General features: G+C 39.6%; 1 protein-coding gene across 2 annotated transcripts in view; it reads right to left on the reverse strand.

The window, feature by feature from the left end:
* Positions 1 to 2,971: 2,971 nt before the first annotated feature.
* The window catches only part of LOC126954991 (cytosolic beta-glucosidase), a 124,802-nt gene continuing 106,726 nt past the window's right edge, over positions 2,972 to 21,047 (reverse strand). For both annotated transcript variants that reach the window (XM_050791115.1, XM_050791114.1), the window contains one exon: positions 2,972 to 3,808. In XM_050791115.1, coding sequence (XP_050647072.1) covers positions 3,606 to 3,808 — 203 coding nt within the window. In that variant the 3' untranslated portion in view covers positions 2,972 to 3,605. The remainder of the gene's footprint in view (positions 3,809 to 21,047) is intronic.

Raw genomic sequence — 21,047 nt, forward strand, 5'->3', positions numbered from 1 at the left:
CACAACAGTCTTATAAGGAAGTTTATCTCCATTTTACAGGTAGCGAAACTGAAGCATGGGAAACTTGAGTAAGTTACTTAATGTCACTTGAATTATAAACATCATAGCCCGGATTTGAATCCAGGTGAGTTGACTCAGGAGCCCGCACTCTTAATGATGACATTACATTTGCCTGATACCAGATACAAACAACCACTCCGGCAAGGTCATCTAGGTCGGTCGTTGCTCAGGTATCACATTCAGACACTGGGAAAGCCTGGGATCACAGGCCTTGTCTACTACTCTCTTCAAGACACACTCAGCAACTCACACAGTTGGGGGTTGTTCTTTCCTGTGGCCGGCCCTACCTTGGCACTTCAACCCCCACCTCCCCATCTTACCTACTGCCACAGTTAATAAGGTTTATTCTCCCTTCACATCACCATCACCCATATTATGAAAGACCATCGTCAAATGTCTCTATGTCACACTTTTCCTAATTTCATTCTTTAGGGCTCAGCATGCTTTGTACTCTCTACCATGTCCCTCCTAGGACAAGAGCCTAAAATATTCTGATTAGTGATGAATATGTGTTCTCTGGGTGAGGCGTATTGCTAATAATTAAACAGTATTAATTCTACCAGCTTTGATTATACTCTGCTCTCTCAGTAATAAGGCTCAGTATTCCATTTTCATTCTGCTTAGCATTGAGTAATAGAATTGGTGTTTAAGAATTATCATATAAATCTACTTTTCGGTCAGCGAGTGTTGGAGGTTTTTTTCAACATATTACAAATGTATTCATTATTCCCTAGTTCATAAAAATAATTAAAAGCTACAGGCCAAACACAAATTCCTAGAACACGAAAACCTGACTGGCGTCCCACTGCCAAATACCAAGGTTGCCAGCTTCTGAGTTTATGGGTTTCTTAATGAGAACTTCTACCTTCTCATTCGATAAAGGGCTTAGGTGGGCAATTCCTCCTGGTGTTCCTAGTATAATTCCTGATATAACCAGGAGTTACAAAGCTAAAACCCTACACATCTAAAATGAAACTGGGCTACTATTATTTTACATATGTTTTTAGAAATTCAGAAATGACTTGCCCTAAAATAAAAACTGTCAAAAAAAGTTCTTAAAAGTGATTCCTAGAATGTAAATAACGTGTGTTCATGCTCTTCTAAAAAAGAAAAGAGGGAAATAATAGAGAAGGAAATACAAATAGATCCAATTCATCATTGTGATATCTAGGTTTCTCCTTAGATAAAACAGACATAAAACATGTGCTTTACAAGTCTCAGATGACCTTCAAGACATCTAAGTACAGTATCTATGGATTTAAGTATAATTAACAACTCTCGTTTTTCTATTTAAAGAATTTTCATTCTGTTTCCTTAACAGGCAAAAGCCAATCAATCTTGTTCTCAAATGCTAATACAAGTAATTAAAAATAACATTAATTGAAATACTGCAGGGGCTGTTAGGTTTTTAGATGGTGAGTTATTTTTTTTTTCCTTCATCTTAACCTTGTGGCTATACTAATTTACAGGACCAATTAAGGAAGCACCCTTTGTATGATCCATCTCTAGGATAAAGAGCTGGCCTTTAAAACCCAGCAAAGAACTACAGAAGGCCACAGCACTGTGAGTTAGCTTGGGCACCAGCAGCTAGAATCTTTATTTCACCTGGTAGACCAAACATGACAGATCGTCTTATTTATAGTGTGAATATTAATTTTTTGGTTTTGGTAACAAAACTACAGTGCTCATTTGTATTGTTGTAAAACTTGTAAATATGCCCTGTAGGATAAGTAATATTCAAAGCAACATCCTAATTAAAAGGAAAACTCAGTTGTCTTGCAAGATAAAATAAAAGGGCACATAAATTGTAAATAAGATACATGGTAAAAATGAAAAAGACAGGCTGGATAGGAGAGGAATGAAATAAGATTTGGAAATGTGCTTCTTAAATGAACACAAATTGTGAGATAATGTCTTGTTGAACAATAAAAATAACAAACCAGTGGCAAAGATGTAATAGAATTTCCTCTGTATACCATTTTAATCTTAATATAATTTTCCCCAGTGCATCCATGTTTATTGAACTACTACAACCATTTCTTTCTCACTCTGTCCAAAGTTACTGAGAGTGTGTTTCTTTGCTGTAAATAATTCCCTGATTATGAACATGAGAACGATCCAGAAATTGACCACAGTTTATAAAAGAAAAAAAAATGACAGAGCATCTGCTCGGGGCCAAAAGCCTTATGAGAATGCCAAAAGCATGTGCCGTTTCCTCAGGGAAGCAGGGGTTGAATGCAAAAAACCATTTTCCCTTCCTCCTGCATAAGGCAACTCCACACCTCTATTTCTTTGTTCCTGTCTTCAGAAAATGCAGGGAAGACCTCCATGGTACCTCAAACTACAGTTTGCCGCAATGTGAGAATAGGGCTGATGCCAAGGAAGTGTCAAGTCCAGTTAATCAGAACCCAAATGCCTTGAGAAAGATGCACAACAGTATGGCCTCAGTTTCTCAGTCTGCAAAATGGGGATGATCATAGTTACACCTCTTAGCTTCAAGTCTAATAGGTAACTAGGTGCTTAGTAAACTCTACTGAAATATGGATGTGAAAGGTCAAGCTCCACATATGTGAAGGGTTTGCTGGAGGGGAGACATGGAGTCCAGAAGGAGCCCTGACTCTACTCCTGACCCCTACCTTAGGAAGTTCAGCAAAATGTCCATCTCCAGTCAATCCCATACCAACCTCAGACATTTCAATTACCAGGGTAATAAATCCCCACCCCACCTTTGCCTACACTGAGGTCGGTCATTCACTTCATGTTATTTTTCACGAGGTTCTTAAGGTTCTAAACTTTAAAGAAATATTCAAAAGTGGAAATTATGCCCTGCTTATCACTTGGCTTTTAATTTGGCACCACTCTGCAGTAGGAATCTGTTTTTTACTGAACATCAACACTCAAATACTTTTTCTGCCATTGAAAGTCTAATTTATTCTATTATTTTATTACTTTTCAAAAGTTCATTAGGCAAAAGGGAGATGTACTTGTCCAAACACACAAAATATGTGCCGAATATATTAACAAATAGATTATCAATTCACTATTTTGTTGAAATGAATGCATAACTGTATAATGTGACTAACTTTTAACTTTGATTTTTTATGTAGAAAAATTATGGATCACATGACAGTGGATCTCCTAAGCAAAAATAGCTCATGGAACCGGAATGATTAAGTACTCTTATAATAAATGATCACCTGTTACAGTTGCAAATCATGGGTATATTATCTTTATAAACTTTGCATTTTTTTTCTAGAAAAATGTCTAAGGATTTAAATTTACGTTTCCAGGTCTATCTGATTTTGCAATATAAAAGTCAAGGTTAGTGGTTTTCTCTTCTACTTTTTTTAAAAACCTAATTGATCCGAATGCAAATAAAGTAAAGGCCATTATTAAACACTTCATGAGGCATTACATATTCAGACTTTATCATCACAGATCCACTGATATTAGATGTTGATTACAGAAGTAAGTTGAGATTGCCTGAAAGATCATCACCAAAGCAGATCTCCTTTTCAAAAGCAGAGGCCTCTCAGCCATCTTGCCTACAGATGTGCTTCAAGGCCATTGTTTCGGATGATCTTGGCGTATTCCTTGGCCGATGTGTAAGGGACTCGGGGTCTAGCTGGGTCTTCAAAATCAACATGGAAGAGACCAAACCGGCTGCTGTATCCCTGGTTCCACTCAAAGTTATCCAGAAGAGACCACGCACAATATACTTGAAGATTGACTTTATCAAGTTGGATAGCTGAAATTTAAAAAAAAAAATCATCATTTCTGGGAAGGCCTTATGAGAACATAGACAAAATCACTCATGAACAGTCTGCATCTCTTTCTCCGTCTTTGCAGGAGATCACAGTGGGAGAAGACAAAACCTGTTCTCTATCCCCCTTTTCCAAACAAAGAGATAAGTATGTAAGGTAATGCATGCTAATTAGCTTGATTTAGCCATTCTACAATGCTGTACATATACCAAAGCATCATGTTGTACACCTTAAATACATCCAATTTTTATTTGTCTATTTTAAAAATCCCCTTTTTCAGTTTTCTGCTTGAATCAAGCAGGGACTTAATTCAATAAATTGTTAAATATTATTCTAATTATTCGGCTATTCATTCATTTCAAATTTGCTTTATTCATTCCTTTACTCAATGAACAGTTTTTCAGTACCTACCACTTTTCAGGCACAAGGACACACGCACAAGGTCCTCTCTGGTACCTAGAAAGGTACTCAATAAAGACACTTTTCCGTTTCTAAGTACAGCCTCCAGATATTCCAGAAAGTCCACTAGAAAATTGGAAGAGATAACAGTAGCATGCCTGAGGAAGCCTCAGAGGTTACCTGCTGTCCCAATGGTCAAACTGAGACTTGTCTTACAATTCTGAAGAGAGAGAGCCTCCAAAATGAAAAGAGTCAAGGGTCAGCATGCAGCTTTAGCCATGACTATCTCCTAGACTGAGGGAGTACAGAAATGCTCTGGCATCCTTTCTTAGTCTGATAGGGTGGCCATAACAGCACACCATATACTGGGTGACTTATAAAGAGAAAAAATGTATTTCTCACAGTTCTGAAGGCTGGGAAATCCAAGATCAAGGTGGCAACAGATTTGGTGTCTTGTGTGGGACTGTATCCTGTTCATAGATGAGTGTCTTCTTGCTGTGTCCTCATAAGGCAGAAGGAGCCGGGGAGCTATCTCATATCCCTTCTTATAAGAACACTTATCCCATTTGTGAGGGCTCCATCCACATGACTTAATCACCACCCAAAGGCCCCACCTTTGGGATACTGGGAGCTAAGATGTCAATCTGAATTTGTTGGGGGGTTGCGGGGGACAAAACTTTCCATCTACAGCACATCCCCTTTGCCCCACACCTAAACTCAAAATGGTGCTTAAGCCCTTTAAGAGCCAAAGCAATGGAGCATCTCTCCACTAAGTGTATACACACATAAATATTTGGTGTAATTTTATTTGTGGATGCCCAGAAGCCCATCGACAGACTCCATGTTAAGACTTCAAAATGTAGATTTAACGTATGCAACTCTTCTCCACATAGTTTCACACTGGTTTCCATCACTTTATTCAGGGAATTTAGATTACATTTTCTTAGCATTTCAAGCTTTGCAAAACTCAGGTCTTGTGAGTCCTTGCATTGCGCATTTTCTTTTTTAAAACCAGAATAAATAAACCCAACCTATGGAATATGCTTCCTAAAACACGAAATATCCATTTTTCAGTAGAGAAATTAAATGAAAAGGCCAGTTGCCTTATAAGATGGATATATTTCTAAATAAGCTGGGTGAGAATAAGCATTCATATACTAAATCATATTTTAATTGTTTTAGAGATTGCTTTCAACCAAAATGACCCCTCTAGTTAAATATTCAGCAGGGCAATACCTAACCTTTAATTTTTTCATTGGTGTCCATTTTGTCTTTCCGATCTCTTAAAAGCACTATATCTATATTCCACTACACATGTGTTGGTCTCCAAACATTCTTGGAATTTTTTTCTATGGATATTCTGTAGACAAAAGACCCCCAACAGTTTGACATATAACCCCCTCAACATTTGTGCATGGAGGTGTAAGATCTGCTTTGCTTAGAGAGTTTTTTATAAATAGCCTTGAGGCAGGAATTAAGCCAAGCTGGATTGACTCCTTTAAATTTTTTTTAATTTTCAATTTTTGTGAGTGCATAGTAGGTGTATATATTTATGGGGTACCTGAGATATTTTGATATAGCCATGCAATGTATAATAACCACATCATGGCAAATGGCACAGGACACAATGTCAACCATAAGACTGTCCTCACTGTGACACCGACCACGACCACACGGTAACTGATGTGATTTACCGTGATGTTGTTATTACACATTGCATGTCTATATCAAAGCGTCTCATGTATCCATCCCCTTAAGCATTATCCTTCATGTTACAAACAATCCAATTATACTTTTAATTATTTTTAAATGTACAATTATATTATTATTGACTGTAGTCACCCTGTTGTGCTATCAACAACTAGGTTTTATTCTTTCTTTCTATTTTTTATACCCATTAACCATTCCCACTTTGCCCCCTCCTACAAACCCTCCACTACCCTTCCCAGTCTCTGGTAACTATCATTCTACTCTCTATCTCCATGAGTTCAATAGTTTTAAATTTTAGCTCCCACAAATAAGTGAGAACATGTGAAGTTTGTCTTTCAGTGCCTGGCTTATTTCACTTAACATAATGTCCTCCAGTTCCATCCGTGTTGTTGCAAATAACAGTATCTCACTCCTTTTATGGCCAAATAGTACTCCATTGTGTATATGTATTACATTTTCTTTATCCATTCATTGATTGTTGAACACATAGGTTGCTTCCAAATCTTGGCTATTGTGAATAGTGCTGTAACAAACATGGATGTACACTGATTTCCTTTCTTTGGGGTACATACCCAGCAGTGGGATGGCTGGATGGTGGCTCTATTCTTAGTTTTCTGAGGAACCTCTACACTGTACTCCACACTGGTTGTACGAATTTACATATTAGCTCTTCTTAAATAAACATTGTTGAGAAATAAGAAATATAGCAATAAGTACATAAGCTGTGCAGGAATAAAAGCATTACTAGGTATTCCTTTTACTCCTACCTGTCCACATTTGCTATGTGTGTCTCCTCCTCCCTCTGTCAGTTATAATCTGGAAAATATCAATGTTTTATATAATTTATTTTTTAAGAACCCAGGTTTAGTACTGGATGGCATATCTCTAAGAATCAAAATGATCTGGCCAGGTGCGGTGATTCATGCCTTTAATCCCAGCACTTTGGGAGGCTGAGGTGGCTGGATCACCTGAGGTCAGGAGTTTGAGACCAGCCTGGCCAACATGGTGAAACCCTGTCTCTACCAAAATTCCAAAAATTAGCTGGGTGTGGTAGTGGGCACCTGTGGTCCCAGCTACTTGAGAGACTGAGGCAGGAGAATCACTTTTACCTGGGAGGCAAAGGTTGCAGTGAGCCGACATCATGCCATTGCACTCCAGCGTGGGCAACAGAGTGAGACTCCAACTCAAAAAGAAAAAAATAAATAAATAAATATATATATATACATATATCTCAAAGCCAAATACCAGGCCAGAAAACAATAGTCTCTTTTGCCTTGTAATTCAATCTGGGGACATGTGAGAATCTGCATATTTTCTTTCTCATTTGCAGAACTACTGCCCAACAAGAAATCCTGCCAGGTATAAAGCCAGACAGTTTCTGAAAACACACATGGTCCCACTGAACACACATAAAAGGATTGATTCATGTGCTAAACCACTGGACAAAAACGATGCCTTGCCTGCTTGGAAGGGAACAAAAAGGAAATCTTGACAATTTCATTGTTAACTGCCAGGAGTTCCGCAGCAGGCACTAAACTGCCCTGCCCGAGTGACACTGGTGAATGTCTGTGCATTTTCATTGCAAGAACATTCAAGTAGAGAATTACTACCTAGTTAGGACTGAGGAACTAGTCTGCTGGAATCTTCCTCACTGTGCCACCACTGGGAAAAATTATAAAACCACATTGGAACCTGCATGCCTCTCCTCTTCCAATCTCCTCAAGAACCGAAAGAGACCATCATTACATTTCTTGCCACCATGATTTATGACGTCCTAAATCTTGCCAAGAAAAAAAAAAAAAAAACAGTTCTATGAGTTCACTTTCTGTTTCCAGAGTTGGAGTCAAAATAAACACAGGAGCTTTGGGTGAGTATGGAGTACACTAGGATAAAAACGACATGCACCACAAAGTCAGGGTGTGGGTTTAGACTACGAGACCAGTGGAAAACGTCTCACAGTAAGCAGGTTGGAAATAAAAATGTAAGAGAAATATCTAAACCTTGCTAATATGTTATAGCTTCTCTCAGGCTGTTCTAATTATAAATACCCTATGCGGGCTAGGTGCGGTGGCTCATGTCTGTAATCCTAGCACTTTGGGAGGCCAAAATGGGCGGATCACCTGAGGTCAGGAGTTCGGGACCAGCCTGGCCAACATGGTGAAACCTCGTCTCTACTAAAAACACAAAAATTAGCCGGGCATGGTGTCATGTACCTGTAGTCCCATCTACATGGGAGGCTAAGGCAGGAGACTTGCTTGAACCCAGGAGGTAGCCTAGGTGACTGAGTGAGACTCTGTCAAAAAAACAAACAAACAAACAAACCCTATGCTACTGTTGTACTCTACACATGCACACACACACACACACACACACAAGCACACTGCCCAGTTAGCCAGACTGAAAAGTTTGAGGGCATAACATCAACCATAAGACTGTCCTCACTGTGATACCAACCACAAGATCAATGGTTTGCCAAAATCTCCCTCAGTTTTGGTAATTTGCTAAAAAGACTCACGAAATTCACAAAAAACTGTTATATTCACAGTTCTGATTTATTACAGGAAGAGATAGAGACTGGCTAAAGAAGGAAATGCATAGCACAGGATCTGAGGGATTCCAAACATGAAGTTTACATATCCTCTCCCCTGGGAGTCAGATGCATTGTCTTCCTGGTATTAACGTGCACGATACACATAGAGAATCGCCAATGAGGAAAGCACACCTGAGCTTCAGTGTCCAGAGTTTTTATGGGGGGGCTGTATTAGTCAGGGTTTTCTTAGAGGGACAGAACTAATAGGATATATATGTATATAAACTATGCTTTCTATATAAAGTATTAACTTACACAATCACAAGATCCCACAATAGGCTGTCTGCAAGCTGAGGAGCAAGGAGTGGCTGTCTGAGTCCCAAAACTGAAGAACTTGGAGTCCAATGTTTGAGCGCAGGAAGCATCCGACATGGGAGAAAGACATAGGCTGGGAGGCCAGGCCTGTCTTGTCTCTTCACGTTTTTCTGCTTGTTTTATATTTGCTGGCAGCTGATTAGATGGTGCCCACCCAATTAAGGGTGGGTCTGCCTTCCCCAGCCCACTGACTCAAAAGTTAATCTCCTTTGGCAACACCCTCACAGACACACTCAGGATCAATATTGCATTCTTCAATTCAATCAAGTTGACACTCAGTATTAACCATAACAAGGGCTTTATTACAAAGGCAGGATTGATCAATTGATGACCCAAGTGGATTAACTCAGTTTCCTGGTTACCTGATGCCAGGAACCTAAAGCCCCCACATTAAATGTGATTGGTCTTCCTGATGTGATGAGCTCCCAACCTAAACAAAGAGATTTTTATCAATTATGACATAGATGGCCTCTCAGAAGCTGAGTGCAAAAACCAAACCACTCTTTGGACAAAATTTAATTCTTCACTACGTGTGTGTATACTCACATACATAGAGACATTATTTTAGAAACTCATTACTTTATGATAAGGGACAGAATCTTTGTAAGTTACTGGTTTATGAAACATCCTAATTATGCCTGTGTTTGTCACATTACAAAACTCTAGAAATTGGAAGCCCAGCATCAATGGAATTTATTTTTCTGCAATTTATAAACAGAGGTAGTCTTTGTTTTCAGGATGGTCTAGGGCTTATATAAGATACCCGTGGATGTGACGAAACTATCAAGCTATCAAAAAAAAAAAAAAAAAAAAAAGAACACTCATCCATAGACCCAAACTGCCATGTCAAGAATCAATGGAAAAATTCAGGGCAGTGCAAAAAGCAGCTGCCTCACAAAGGAAAAAAAAAAAGAGAGAGGAATAAAGTGCCAGGAATGAGCAGGGAGAAAAAAATATATAGGACTCTAGATTTTTGTGTTCAACTAATGGCGAGATATAATACTCAAGGAAACCTTCCTAAGGAAAATAAGTAAAGAATGCTGAATAGAGTTTTTAAAAATAAATCTTCTTCAAAACAATGGAAAGCTGAAAAGTTAGTAGAGAATTAACAAAAGAAAGTGGAATTTGAGGTTGGTAGATACAGGAGCTACTTTTGCCTGATGGAATTTTCCAATCTTAGAAAATCTAAATCTTTTTCTATTTCCTGGGGGAAAGCTAGATGTCAAAACTCAGAGTCATAGCAGGTGGGAAGTCTAGTATGAGACCCCACCCAGAGAAGACTACAAACTCAAAAGACAAAACATTCAGTGTAATGGTGAGAGAGTGCCAGACACAAACTAGTCATTGGAAAGTCTTGAGTTTAACCCCTGGTGGTTCAACAAGTGTAAAGTCTGGATCTTGGTTTAAGGTGATGGCATACTGGTAGATCCCCCAAGTACCTGGCAGATGGATATTCAAATTATTTTTGAAAAGAGGGACCTGTATATTCTAAAACTCCAATTGTTATTATAATATTTTAAGTATAATCATCAGCACATAATCAAATATAATGAGAAAGACATGGAAAATCATGACATAAAGAAAAATAAATAACCACAGTCAACAGACAACAGAAACAAACCCACAAAGCACTCAGTTATTAGAACTGTCATACAGACTGTACAACAACCACATTTACCATGCTTAAGGAAAAGAGACAAACTTGAAATATCTTCAAGGTTAGGAACCCATAAAAGCTGAGGTGACATGTTTGGAAAGGGAACCTCTACAGGCTTACATTTTAATTCCAGCTGCACCAACTGCTGGCTGGAAGGAGCCTCTCATTTTTCATGAATACAATGGAGACTCTATTATCTACTCCTAGTGATGTTAAAAAGAGTAAATGAAATAACAAGGAGGGCAGAACCTAAGGTAAAATAAACACCAGGAAGGCACATGGACAGACGAAAGTCCATGTGAAGACACAGCGAGAAGTTAGCCTCTGCTGACAAATGCCGTATCTCCTTTCAGAAATCTGTGGCGATAACTGAGAAACTAAGAAGATGCTTCGGCTCAGCAGGGCCAAATGCCTTTTTAGCCCACTGCTTAGTTGAAATCCAGCTTCATCCCCAGTGGATCAGGAAAAGTTCTCTCAATTCACCATATGTGTGGGTTAATGGTGGCCCCTGCAAAGGATAAGTCTGTCTACCCAAAACTTGTGAATGTGGCCTTATTTGGAAAAAGGGTCTTTGAGAATGTAATTCAATTAAGGCTCTCAAGACGAGATCATCCTGGAAGACAGTGTGCCCTAAATCCAACGACAAGTGTCCTTAGATGATAAGAGAAAGGGCAAAGACATGTAGGAAAGAAGACAATGTGGAGACAGAGGCAGAGATTGGAGTGAAATATCTGCAAGCCAAGGAACACCAAGGGTTGCCAGAAACCACCAGCAGCCAGCATAGAAGCATGGAATCAATTATCCCTTAGAGCCTCCAGAAGGAACCAGTCCTGCTGACACCTTAATTTTAGACTTCTGGCCTCCACAACTGTGAGAGAATAAATTTCTGTTGTTTTAAGCCACCAGGTTGGTGGTAATTTCTTACAGCAGCCACGGGAAGCTAATGCACCATGCTCTTTTAGAGTGGTTGCCAACTGGGCTCTGAGTCCCAAACCACCCACCTGATCTTCCTGGGGGCTTATGAGAACCTCTCTCAAGGCCTGTCAAAGCTGGAGAAAGAAAGCCTTCCAGGGACCCAGCTTGAAGCCAATTTTCTGGCAATTGCACCCACACTCACTTTGAAAGTGTGTTTCTTTGAGTTCGGTTGAAATGCACAAGAGCATTACAATTGGAGGGCATCTCTAGCTGGATAACAGTTTTTGCAAGAAAACTGGCATGTTGGCTGTTTTCCCTTTCATTGGAAAAAAAATAAAATAAAACAACATCAGGAAGATCTAAACATAGAAAATGCATCATAAGCCCCCCGCTCCAACTCCAGCTGAATATCAGTGGCTGGACAACATCTGTGAAAATGCCCAAATAATCCCAGTGCAGGAAGCCCACCTGCAGATGGGAACTCTTAATAGCAAAGACTATGACTTTCTGAAAAGAGAGTCTTTGAAAACCAAAAGCTAATTTTTAAATATTTTATAGGAAAATGCCAATTAACCAGAAAAAACTGCACAGATTTCTTAATTATCAGTATTATTCCTACTACTTACATTAGACTTTGGAGGGAAAAAACTGCAAATAGCAAGTAGTTGAAAGGAATTATATTTTAAAAATCTAAATATTAAAGCTGATCTGAGGCTAGGTTCATGTTCTGGGTCATCTTCTATAACTTCTCTATCAATATTATTTTTACAGTATCTTATCCTCCAGTACAGAAGATTCTTTTATGGGAATGAAATTTCTTCTCAACAAGGGAATTTCTCTTCTATTGGAAAAGCTGCCTTCTTTACCCCGTTCCCTCCCTTTCTCTTTACTTTCCTTTCTTTCTTTTGTTTTTCCCCTCTGGGACTTACTTTCCTCTTCTGCAAAATGGGGTAATAGTATCTCTTTCATAGGATTGTGGTAGGATTAAATAATGAACAATGCCTAGTAAACACCCACTATAAACTACCTTGCTGTTGCTATTGTTTTCATTTCTCTCAGAGTCTGGGAGGGCAATGAATGAAATCTGTTTCATCTCTTTCTCCCATCTGGCTTCAAACAGCTTTCAGAGGGTATAGAGTCAGCACAAAGTGATCGGTGCTGAGAAGCAGAGAAATCAGGGCACAGAGGGAAAGTTCAGCATCTGGGACAGGGTTTGCATTCTGTGAGAACAGGTCAGTTGTGGGTCACGAGAAATAATCAGCAAAAACAAAGAGCTTGGGGTGATTCTACCAGGATCACTGGATACTGTTGAAGCTCCCCTGCTTTAGTGCGCTGGGAGATGGGGATGACATCACTCAAGATTTTTAGGATCCTGCAACATCCATCCTACATCCATTAAGTAAATATATGTTGTGCTAGGAACTGGGAATACCATGATGAACAAAATAAGCAGCCTTTCATTTACAGTTTATGTGGAAGACATATCTAAATCAAATTATCACTCTGTGAGTATCGAATTATTGTCTGAAAAGTAGTATGAAATGAAAGAAGTGGGTAATGTGAGAACATTTTAGTTAACATTTATTGAATGTTTAGTTACCACTTTAAGGATTTCATGTATGCATTCATCCATTTAGTCTTTACAATCAACCTATGAGTTAGATAGTTATTATCAGTGCCCCTATTTTATAGGTAAGGGAATTGATACACAGATCGGTTAGGTAAGCCTTGCAAAATTCATACATCAAGTAAGTAGGAGAGTCGAGATAGGAACCCAGGCAGGGTAACAACAGCAGCAGCAGGCGAAGCCACCATGCCATACTGAGTCTTGACAGCACACAAGAGTGGAAGATCTGCCCTAATCAGCAAAAGTGGGAGAAGAAGGCTAGTGGAGCCGTTTCCTGGAGTAAACTAGAGCCGAATGCCCACGCATGAGTCGGAGTTACCTGGCACTAACCAACAGAGCTATTTCTCGGTTGTAAGCAACAGAAGCTGAGGTTGGCTGTTGAAGCACAGAAGTGGTTGGGCTGATCAAACAGGTTCAAATAATGCTCTCAGGATCAGTGCTCAGAAGCACACCACAGAGCTAGTTGGTTAAAGAAACAGTCTCGGGCCGGACACGGTGGCTCACTCCTGTAATCCTAGCACTTTGGGAGGCCAAGGCAGGTGGATCATGAGGTCAGGAGATTAAGACCATCCTAGCTTAACCCTGTCTCTACTAAAAACACAAAAAGACCATCCTAGTGAAACCCTGTCTCTACTAAAAACACAAAAAATTAGCCGGGAATGCTGGCGGGCAGCTGTAGTCCCAGTTACTTGGGAGGTTAAGGCAGGAGAATCGCTTGAACCCAGGAGGTGGAGCTTGCAGTGAGCCGAGATCACGTCACTGCACTCCAGGCTGAGTGACAGAGCAAGACTCCGTCTCAAAGAAAAAAAAAAAAAAAACAGGAAAGAAACTGCTAACGATCCAACGAGCATGAGCTTCTGCAGTTCATGTGGCTGCCCAAATCCAACTTTCTTACAATCCTAGCAGACACCAACATCTTGGCAACTTCTGTAGCAGAAACTAGACCTTACAAGGACTGTCATTCTCAAAAGCTGGATGTCTCTTCTGCCGTCCTTACCAGCACAATAGGTTCTGCCTTCGTCAAGCTGTTCACTTTCGAATTGAATTCACACACGGATGAGTCTGATTGGTGGGACACATGTCTGTGCCCTTGCTCCAGAGAAACCTGGGGAATTCACTCTCTACCTTGGCTAGACAAAACTCATAATGCTGGATATCTTTCAAATGTAACCAATGTGTTCAACAAATGCTAGACAGCAGAAAACATGACAGATGTCTACTGCACTAGATGAAGAACGACAAGAGCAATCCAAGAAAACAGAAAGCTCATCTGAAATCCATCTGAAAGCTCAGCTATGGGAATGGCTCACAACGCATTTAAGGAACTTAAAAAAGACAGTTCAGCAGGATAAATTATAAAAAATGTATGGGGAGAAAGTCACAAACTAGTGCCTAAGACATTCAGCTCCCTTTAAAGATTTTTAAAATTTTGATCTTTATCACAACAGCAACGACAACAAAAAATTCGAAGAGTTTTAAGCAGGGGAGTCACTTTAGCTAATTTGTATTTTTAAAAGATTACTGTGACCTCTGTGGAAAATAGATTTGAGTGTAGCAAGAACGGAATCAAAGAGAGCATTTAGGAGTAATTGCAGTAAATCACAAGGGAGTTGATGAGAGGTTGGTCTTGGATGGCCTAAGTGAAGATGAAGAAAACCAGATGGATTCAACAGAGGAGATATTCAGATAAAAATCAACAAGATTTAGCAATTCACTGGCTATCAGTGCAGAAGGAGATAAGAAAGCAAAGTTAGCACAATTTAATGAATGTTGTCAATGTCTGAATTAGAAAATATTGGACATAGATAAGTTTTAGGGGCGTGGCAGGGAAGATAATGAATGAAACTTTGGTTATGATGACTTTAGGTTGCCTTTTTTGACCTCCAAAGAAAGAGTTGAACGTTAATTACATAGACAGATAAAGAGCTCAAAGAAGAGTCCGAGATGGAGATGGAAACTTTGGATAACGACGGGAAGATGGTAATTGAAATCATGGATGTTGAATAGAATTTAGAGAATAAGAAAACAAGACTTTGATACAAGCCTTACTGCATTCCAGGTTTTAAAGGCAGGCTGGAAAAGGGAGACAGAGAAAGAAGGCCAGAAATACCCCCAGACCCTTAAGCTGATAAAATCACAAGAGATGCTTTCCGTGGATGTGATTTTACAGAAGTCACACAGCCAATACAAGGAGAACGTGCTGATAGAACCAAAGGCTGTCTGATTCCAAAACTCATGGTCTTTGCATATGGTTAGCACTGGAAGATTGCAAATCTAGAACACAAGGAAAAGAAGTGACAAGCAAGAGTCAAAGCCACTATGGGGAGAGCAATGCTAGACCATGTGGAGAGCATGAAGTGGGTGGAAGTGGGAGACACACCTGGAACACCAGATCCCTAATAACAAAAATCCTTCTATGACCTTCAAGGTCCTACATGATGAGGCCCTGCTCTTTACTTGACGTTTGCCAGGCACACTGAGATTCTTTATCTTCTTGGAATGTGCTAGCTCTTGACCATCTCATGGCCTTTACACTAGCTTTTCCATCTGATTGGATCATTCTGGATCAATCACTTTATGATTCTTCATTGCCACTAGGGTCTTAGTTCCAATTCAACCTTAGTTAGTCTTTTCTAACTCTCCAGTTTAAAATTCTATTCCCGACCAACCCATTCTCTCTCATATCATCATGTATTATTTTCTTTGTGGCCCTTACCATTAAAATAAAGTGTTTTCTTCATGTATTTACTCATTTTGTATTATTTACCCTCAGAAGACTGAAAGACTCATGAGAAAAAGAGACCATGTTCATCTATTCTTTTTAATATGCCTCACCCTGAGAACAATAAGTAGCACATAGTAGAGGCTAAGCAAACACTTGCTGAAGGAACAAGTGGGAGAGGGAGGGAAAGAAATATGAGAGGAGAAGGAATGAAAGAAGGAGGGAGGGAGGGAGGAAAAAAGGGAAGGAGCAAAGAGGGATCATTTTAACATAACTTTAATAGGACTCTGGTCTCACTATTCCCATCTGGGTGGTGGAATCACAGCATCTCCAGGCTGAACAACAAAGGCTTCAGTGGTCATGGATTTCAAGTCCTTATCCAGCATCTTAATCTCTGGATTAAGATGGACTACCACTGCTGGTAGTCCTTGTCTCCCATCACAACCAGCCACTGCTTCCAGTCCCAACCTGATGATTTCAACTCTCCATCCATTCAGACCAATTATTCCCCATCACTTCCCACTGTCCTACTTTGTGACACTGCCTAAAAGCTCCTCCACTGTCTCGGTGGCTGCTACCACACTTCCAACTCTGATTCCCAATGCTTCTCAATAACTCTCATTTCTGGGCAGTCCTCTTGAGTGTTTTCCTCTTGATGATCTGTTAACTCTGAAAGCTTCAGATATTCTGGGATAATAGCACCACACTCTCCTGGGGCACAGCATGAAACTTGAATGGTGTCTCCCTGGTCCTGGGAGTCCCTTATGTTAACATAGTACAGATGGAAGAAAACATTTTCCATTGTATGATTTTATCCCTAGGCCTCAGATATACACTTTGAAATAGCTACCACTTTTTAGTCCATAAGAATATTGATCTACTTGTATATAGAAATAGTTCATTTTGGCCAGGCACAGTGGCTCATGCCTGTAATCTCAGCACTTCGGGAGGCCAAAGCAGGTGGATCACCTGAGGTCGGGAGTTTGAGACCAGCCTGGCTAACATGGTGAAACCCCATCTCTACTAAAAATAAAAAAATTAGCCAGGTGTGGTGGTGTGCACCTGTAGTCTCAGCTACTCGTGAGGGTGAGCAGGAGAATTGCTTGTACCTGGGAGGCAGAGGTTGCAGTGAGTCAAGATCAAGTCACTGCATTCCAGCCTGGGCAAAACAGTGAGACTCCATCAAAAAAAAAAAAAAAAAGAAGAAGAAAGAAAGAGAGAAAGAAAGAAAGAGGGAGAAAGAAGGAAAGAAAGAAAGAAAGAAAAAGAAAGAAAGAAGAAAGAAAGAAAAAGAAAGAAAGAAAAGAAAGAAAGAAAGAAAGAAAGAAAGAAAGAAAGAAAGAAAGAAAGAAAGAAAGAAAGAAAGAAAGAAAGAAAGAAAGAAAGAAAGAAAGAAAGAAAGAAAGAAAGAAATAGCTCATTTCTACCAACCAAAGACACCTAAGAATATCCTCCAAAGAAAGTAGTTGACACCCTGGAGAGAAAGATCAGAGTCTCATATTTCTGTACTCAAGTAAAAGGTTAAGTTCTAGGTTCTATGTCTCCAGAAATGGAAAACAGTTACCATGGATAAATTTTAAAATGGCAACACTGAATGTGGGGGGGCAAAAGAAAAACATGTAGTTTTACTGTAAAGCTAATCTAGGGCTTTCAAATTATAATTTATTAAACTGTAGCCTGAATTAATGAAATAATCTTAACACTTTCTTCTTCTTACTTTCATTCCTCCATTACATCCACAAATTTTTATTAAGTAATGCTATGGTTTTCATATGTTCTCCAAAAAGCATTTGTTGGAAACTTGACCCCCAATGCCTCAGTATTAGGAGATGAGGCCTAATGGAAGGTATTTATATCATTCTCTCTCTCTCTCTCTCTCTCTCCCTCCCTCTCTCTCTCTCTCTCTTCCCCCCACCCCCACTCTCCCACTCTCTATCTCACATGATGACTTCTGCCATGTTATGACATAGCAAGAAAGTCCTCTATCTTGGACTTCCCATCTACCAGAATTGTAAGAAATAAGTCTCTATTCTTTATACATTAACCAGTTTGAGATATTCTGTTATAACAGCAGAAAATGGACTGAAACAAGCATCTAGTACTATATACAAGTTATTGTTTCAGGTAGAGTGATTCCTATATAGGAGGAAAGAAATCTGACATAGACTTTTCCTTTAACGCAAGTAGAATACAAACACCACACATAGATTTTCTTGCTATGTACATTCATTCAGTATCTTTCACTTTCTTTTTGTAACATATGTAAGACATATAATTAATGTCTTAATTATGTTCAATGTCTGTCTTCTACTTCAGATTCTAAGTTCCAGGAGGGCAAGAATCCTGGGGATCTTGCATTCTCAAGTCTTAGCACAGAGGCTAATGAAGGACAGGTGCTTAATGAATATAGTCCAAATGAACAAAAAATAAATATATATGACATTGAATATAATGTCAGCAATATAAGCTTAGAGAAAAGACAGTTCCTAAAATGGCAAGATTTTTCCCTTGACCAAGATAACAAAATTCAACTTCAACTTTTTCAAATAACCATAGAGAGATATGAGGTTTAATCTTCTTCCATTCTGATCAACTCACTGCCCGTTTTCTATGTTAGGAAACAGATCATCCTCTTGTGATCACTGGACTTCAAAACCACGTCTCTTGTCAATAACTGCTATTTATATATATATATATATATATATATGCAATAAATGCTAAATAAATTACATTAAATACCCCTAAAGAGACATTCTCAGAGGAGTCAATGCCACCCTCTGTTACAAAAGGAGAGCCCGTGTTAGCATTGTTCTCACCACTACACCACAAAAACACCTCAAATGCTTATGGACAGCAGTCGCAGTAATTGCCTAGAGTTGAGAGAGATAGGAAAATGAGTACAGTTGAGAAGAAAGAGCAATGACACCTCTTTAAAATGCTACCGTGTAAGTTTTCATATTGCTGGCACCAAGTTCAAGCCCAGGTGGGCACACCTCACCCAGACTGTCCATCCTGACCTAAGGTACAAGTCTCACTAGTCTCCTTTTTAAGGACAAGGAAGGACACTGCTTGGTGATATGGCCACAAGCTGTTCAGGGAAGAGACTTTGCTCAGCACATTTCAGCTACTGAGCAGGGCTGGGCTCATTTCAGAGAGCCACATAAAATAAATAATCATGCAAAAGGAGATTCGTTCTGATAGGGCTCTGACAGCTGCTCCGAGAGGTGGGTCCTTGCAAGCCCATCTTTCAACAATGAACTGACCCAAAGATCCAGGAAAGCTCCAGACAGGACCATATGGCCTGGAATAAAAACATATTTCAAACTCTGTTTATTATGCATATCTTTCAAAGGTTCACCACTCTGTGATGAAACATTGCACCTGCAAGGCTTTAATAAGCTTCCCAGCCAAGTACAATTATAAAATCGCAGGCACCTGAAGAATTTGTCTTCTCTTATGCTTAGCCATGCACTGCCCACCAATGACTGGCCTCATTATTTTTAATTATATGGGTTTGCAGTATTTTGTAAGCTACGATCAATACTTATTCAGAAAATACAACTCCTTATAGGCCTCAGAATGAGAGCCATGATATATATCTCTCCTCCTAAACTTTGGAGACTCCAACATTGTGTACAAAACCCTCCAGTCTTCCTGAGAAAGAAAAAGAAGCAATGCAACTGTGCAACCCTGCAAAGACAGGAGAGCATTTGACATAAATTTAGGCTGGACATCATTCATCAGGAATGTCAGGGGCAGAGGGGATATGAGCAGCTTTCCTTCACAAGTGAGCCCTGTGACTCCACATCTGGTCCAAATATATGAGAAGCACAGTTTGTTCATTATCACTCCACAAATATCCATTGAGCAGTTATTACGTACCAGACTACAGGCCAAGGGTGATGATTTAGAGATAAATAGCACGTAGTTTCTGCCTTCAGCTATAAATGGGCTCATTGGAAAAGCAGATCCAAAAGAACTGGTATGGAAACACAGAGAAACGAGTTATAAAAGAACTTGAGGTACAGGCCGGGCACAGTGGCTCACACTTGTAATCCCAGCACTTTGGGAGGCTAAGGCAGGCAGATCACGAGGTCAGGAGTTCAAGACCAGCCTGGCCAATATGGTGAATCCTCGTCTCTACTAAAAATACAAAAATTAGTTGGGGGTGGTGTTGCGCACCTGTAGTCCCAACAACTCAGGAGGCGGAGGCAGGAGAATCTCTTGAACTTAAGAAGCAGATGTTGCAGTGAGCCGAGAGTGTGCCACTGACTCCAGCCTGGGCAACAGAGCGAGACTTCATCTTAAATAAATAAATAAATAAATAAATAAATAAATAAATAACTCCAGATACAAAGGAGGGAATCACTTGCCTTTCTGGGAAGTTCATGGACAACTTTCCAAAGGAAAGGGGATTTTAATAGAAACTTGAAAAGTAAATGAGGGTCTGCCAGCTAGTCATTAAAGAGCAGGTATGAGTTACACTGGGGTTGAAACTATGTTCATGTGTCATTTTCACTGACCTCTCCCAAGGCCCTGGGCAGCGTGATCCACTTTGAAGCCCCAAGTGCTGTTTCCACTTCTGTCTTTAATTAGCCTATCCATGAACAAGATGTGTGTGTCTGTGAGTGTTCACATGATTAAATGACTGGTTTGGAATGGATGATTATTATAGATCCACTGCACTCAAATCTCTTCCTGAACTAAGAGTCTACATAAAAATGGCAACCCTTTTATTTATCTACCCCAAAACAGTGTACAGTGGTACCTGGTAGGGTTTTAAGAATGGATTTTACATAAGATGGCTTAGCCTAATCATTATGCACAATGATAAAGTGGCTGAGTCTTGCCTACTAAGATTCCATCTTTTTTCCCCAAACCCCTTGTTCAACATCAAAAGAGTCTTTGACTTGTGTCATAGAAGGATATCATACTTGTACTATAAAATGAAGAATGTAGAACCAATAGCGATAGATGAAATGAAGATTTTAACTACAAAATTACATGGTAGACCTGGAGACACATAAAAGAAGTAACTGTTGCTTCCTAGAGGTATTGATGATGGCATCAATAACATGCAAAACGATGAGCTTCGACTAAGGGTTGTTATTTGGGAAACATATTGAGGGGAAGGAAGGAAGGAAGGGAAGGAGGGAGGCAGGGAGGCAGGGAAGAAGGGAGCAAGGAGGGAAAGTTTGGAGGCAGGGAGAAACATTTACTTACACAGTCAACAGTATTTCTAAACTCTTTTTATCTCTAAGCTCGCAACAAATATGTAGCCGTGATAT

Source organism: Macaca thibetana, chromosome 5 (assembly GCF_024542745.1).
Source record: "Macaca thibetana thibetana isolate TM-01 chromosome 5, ASM2454274v1, whole genome shotgun sequence".
Classification (NCBI taxonomy): domain Eukaryota; kingdom Metazoa; phylum Chordata; class Mammalia; order Primates; family Cercopithecidae; genus Macaca; species Macaca thibetana.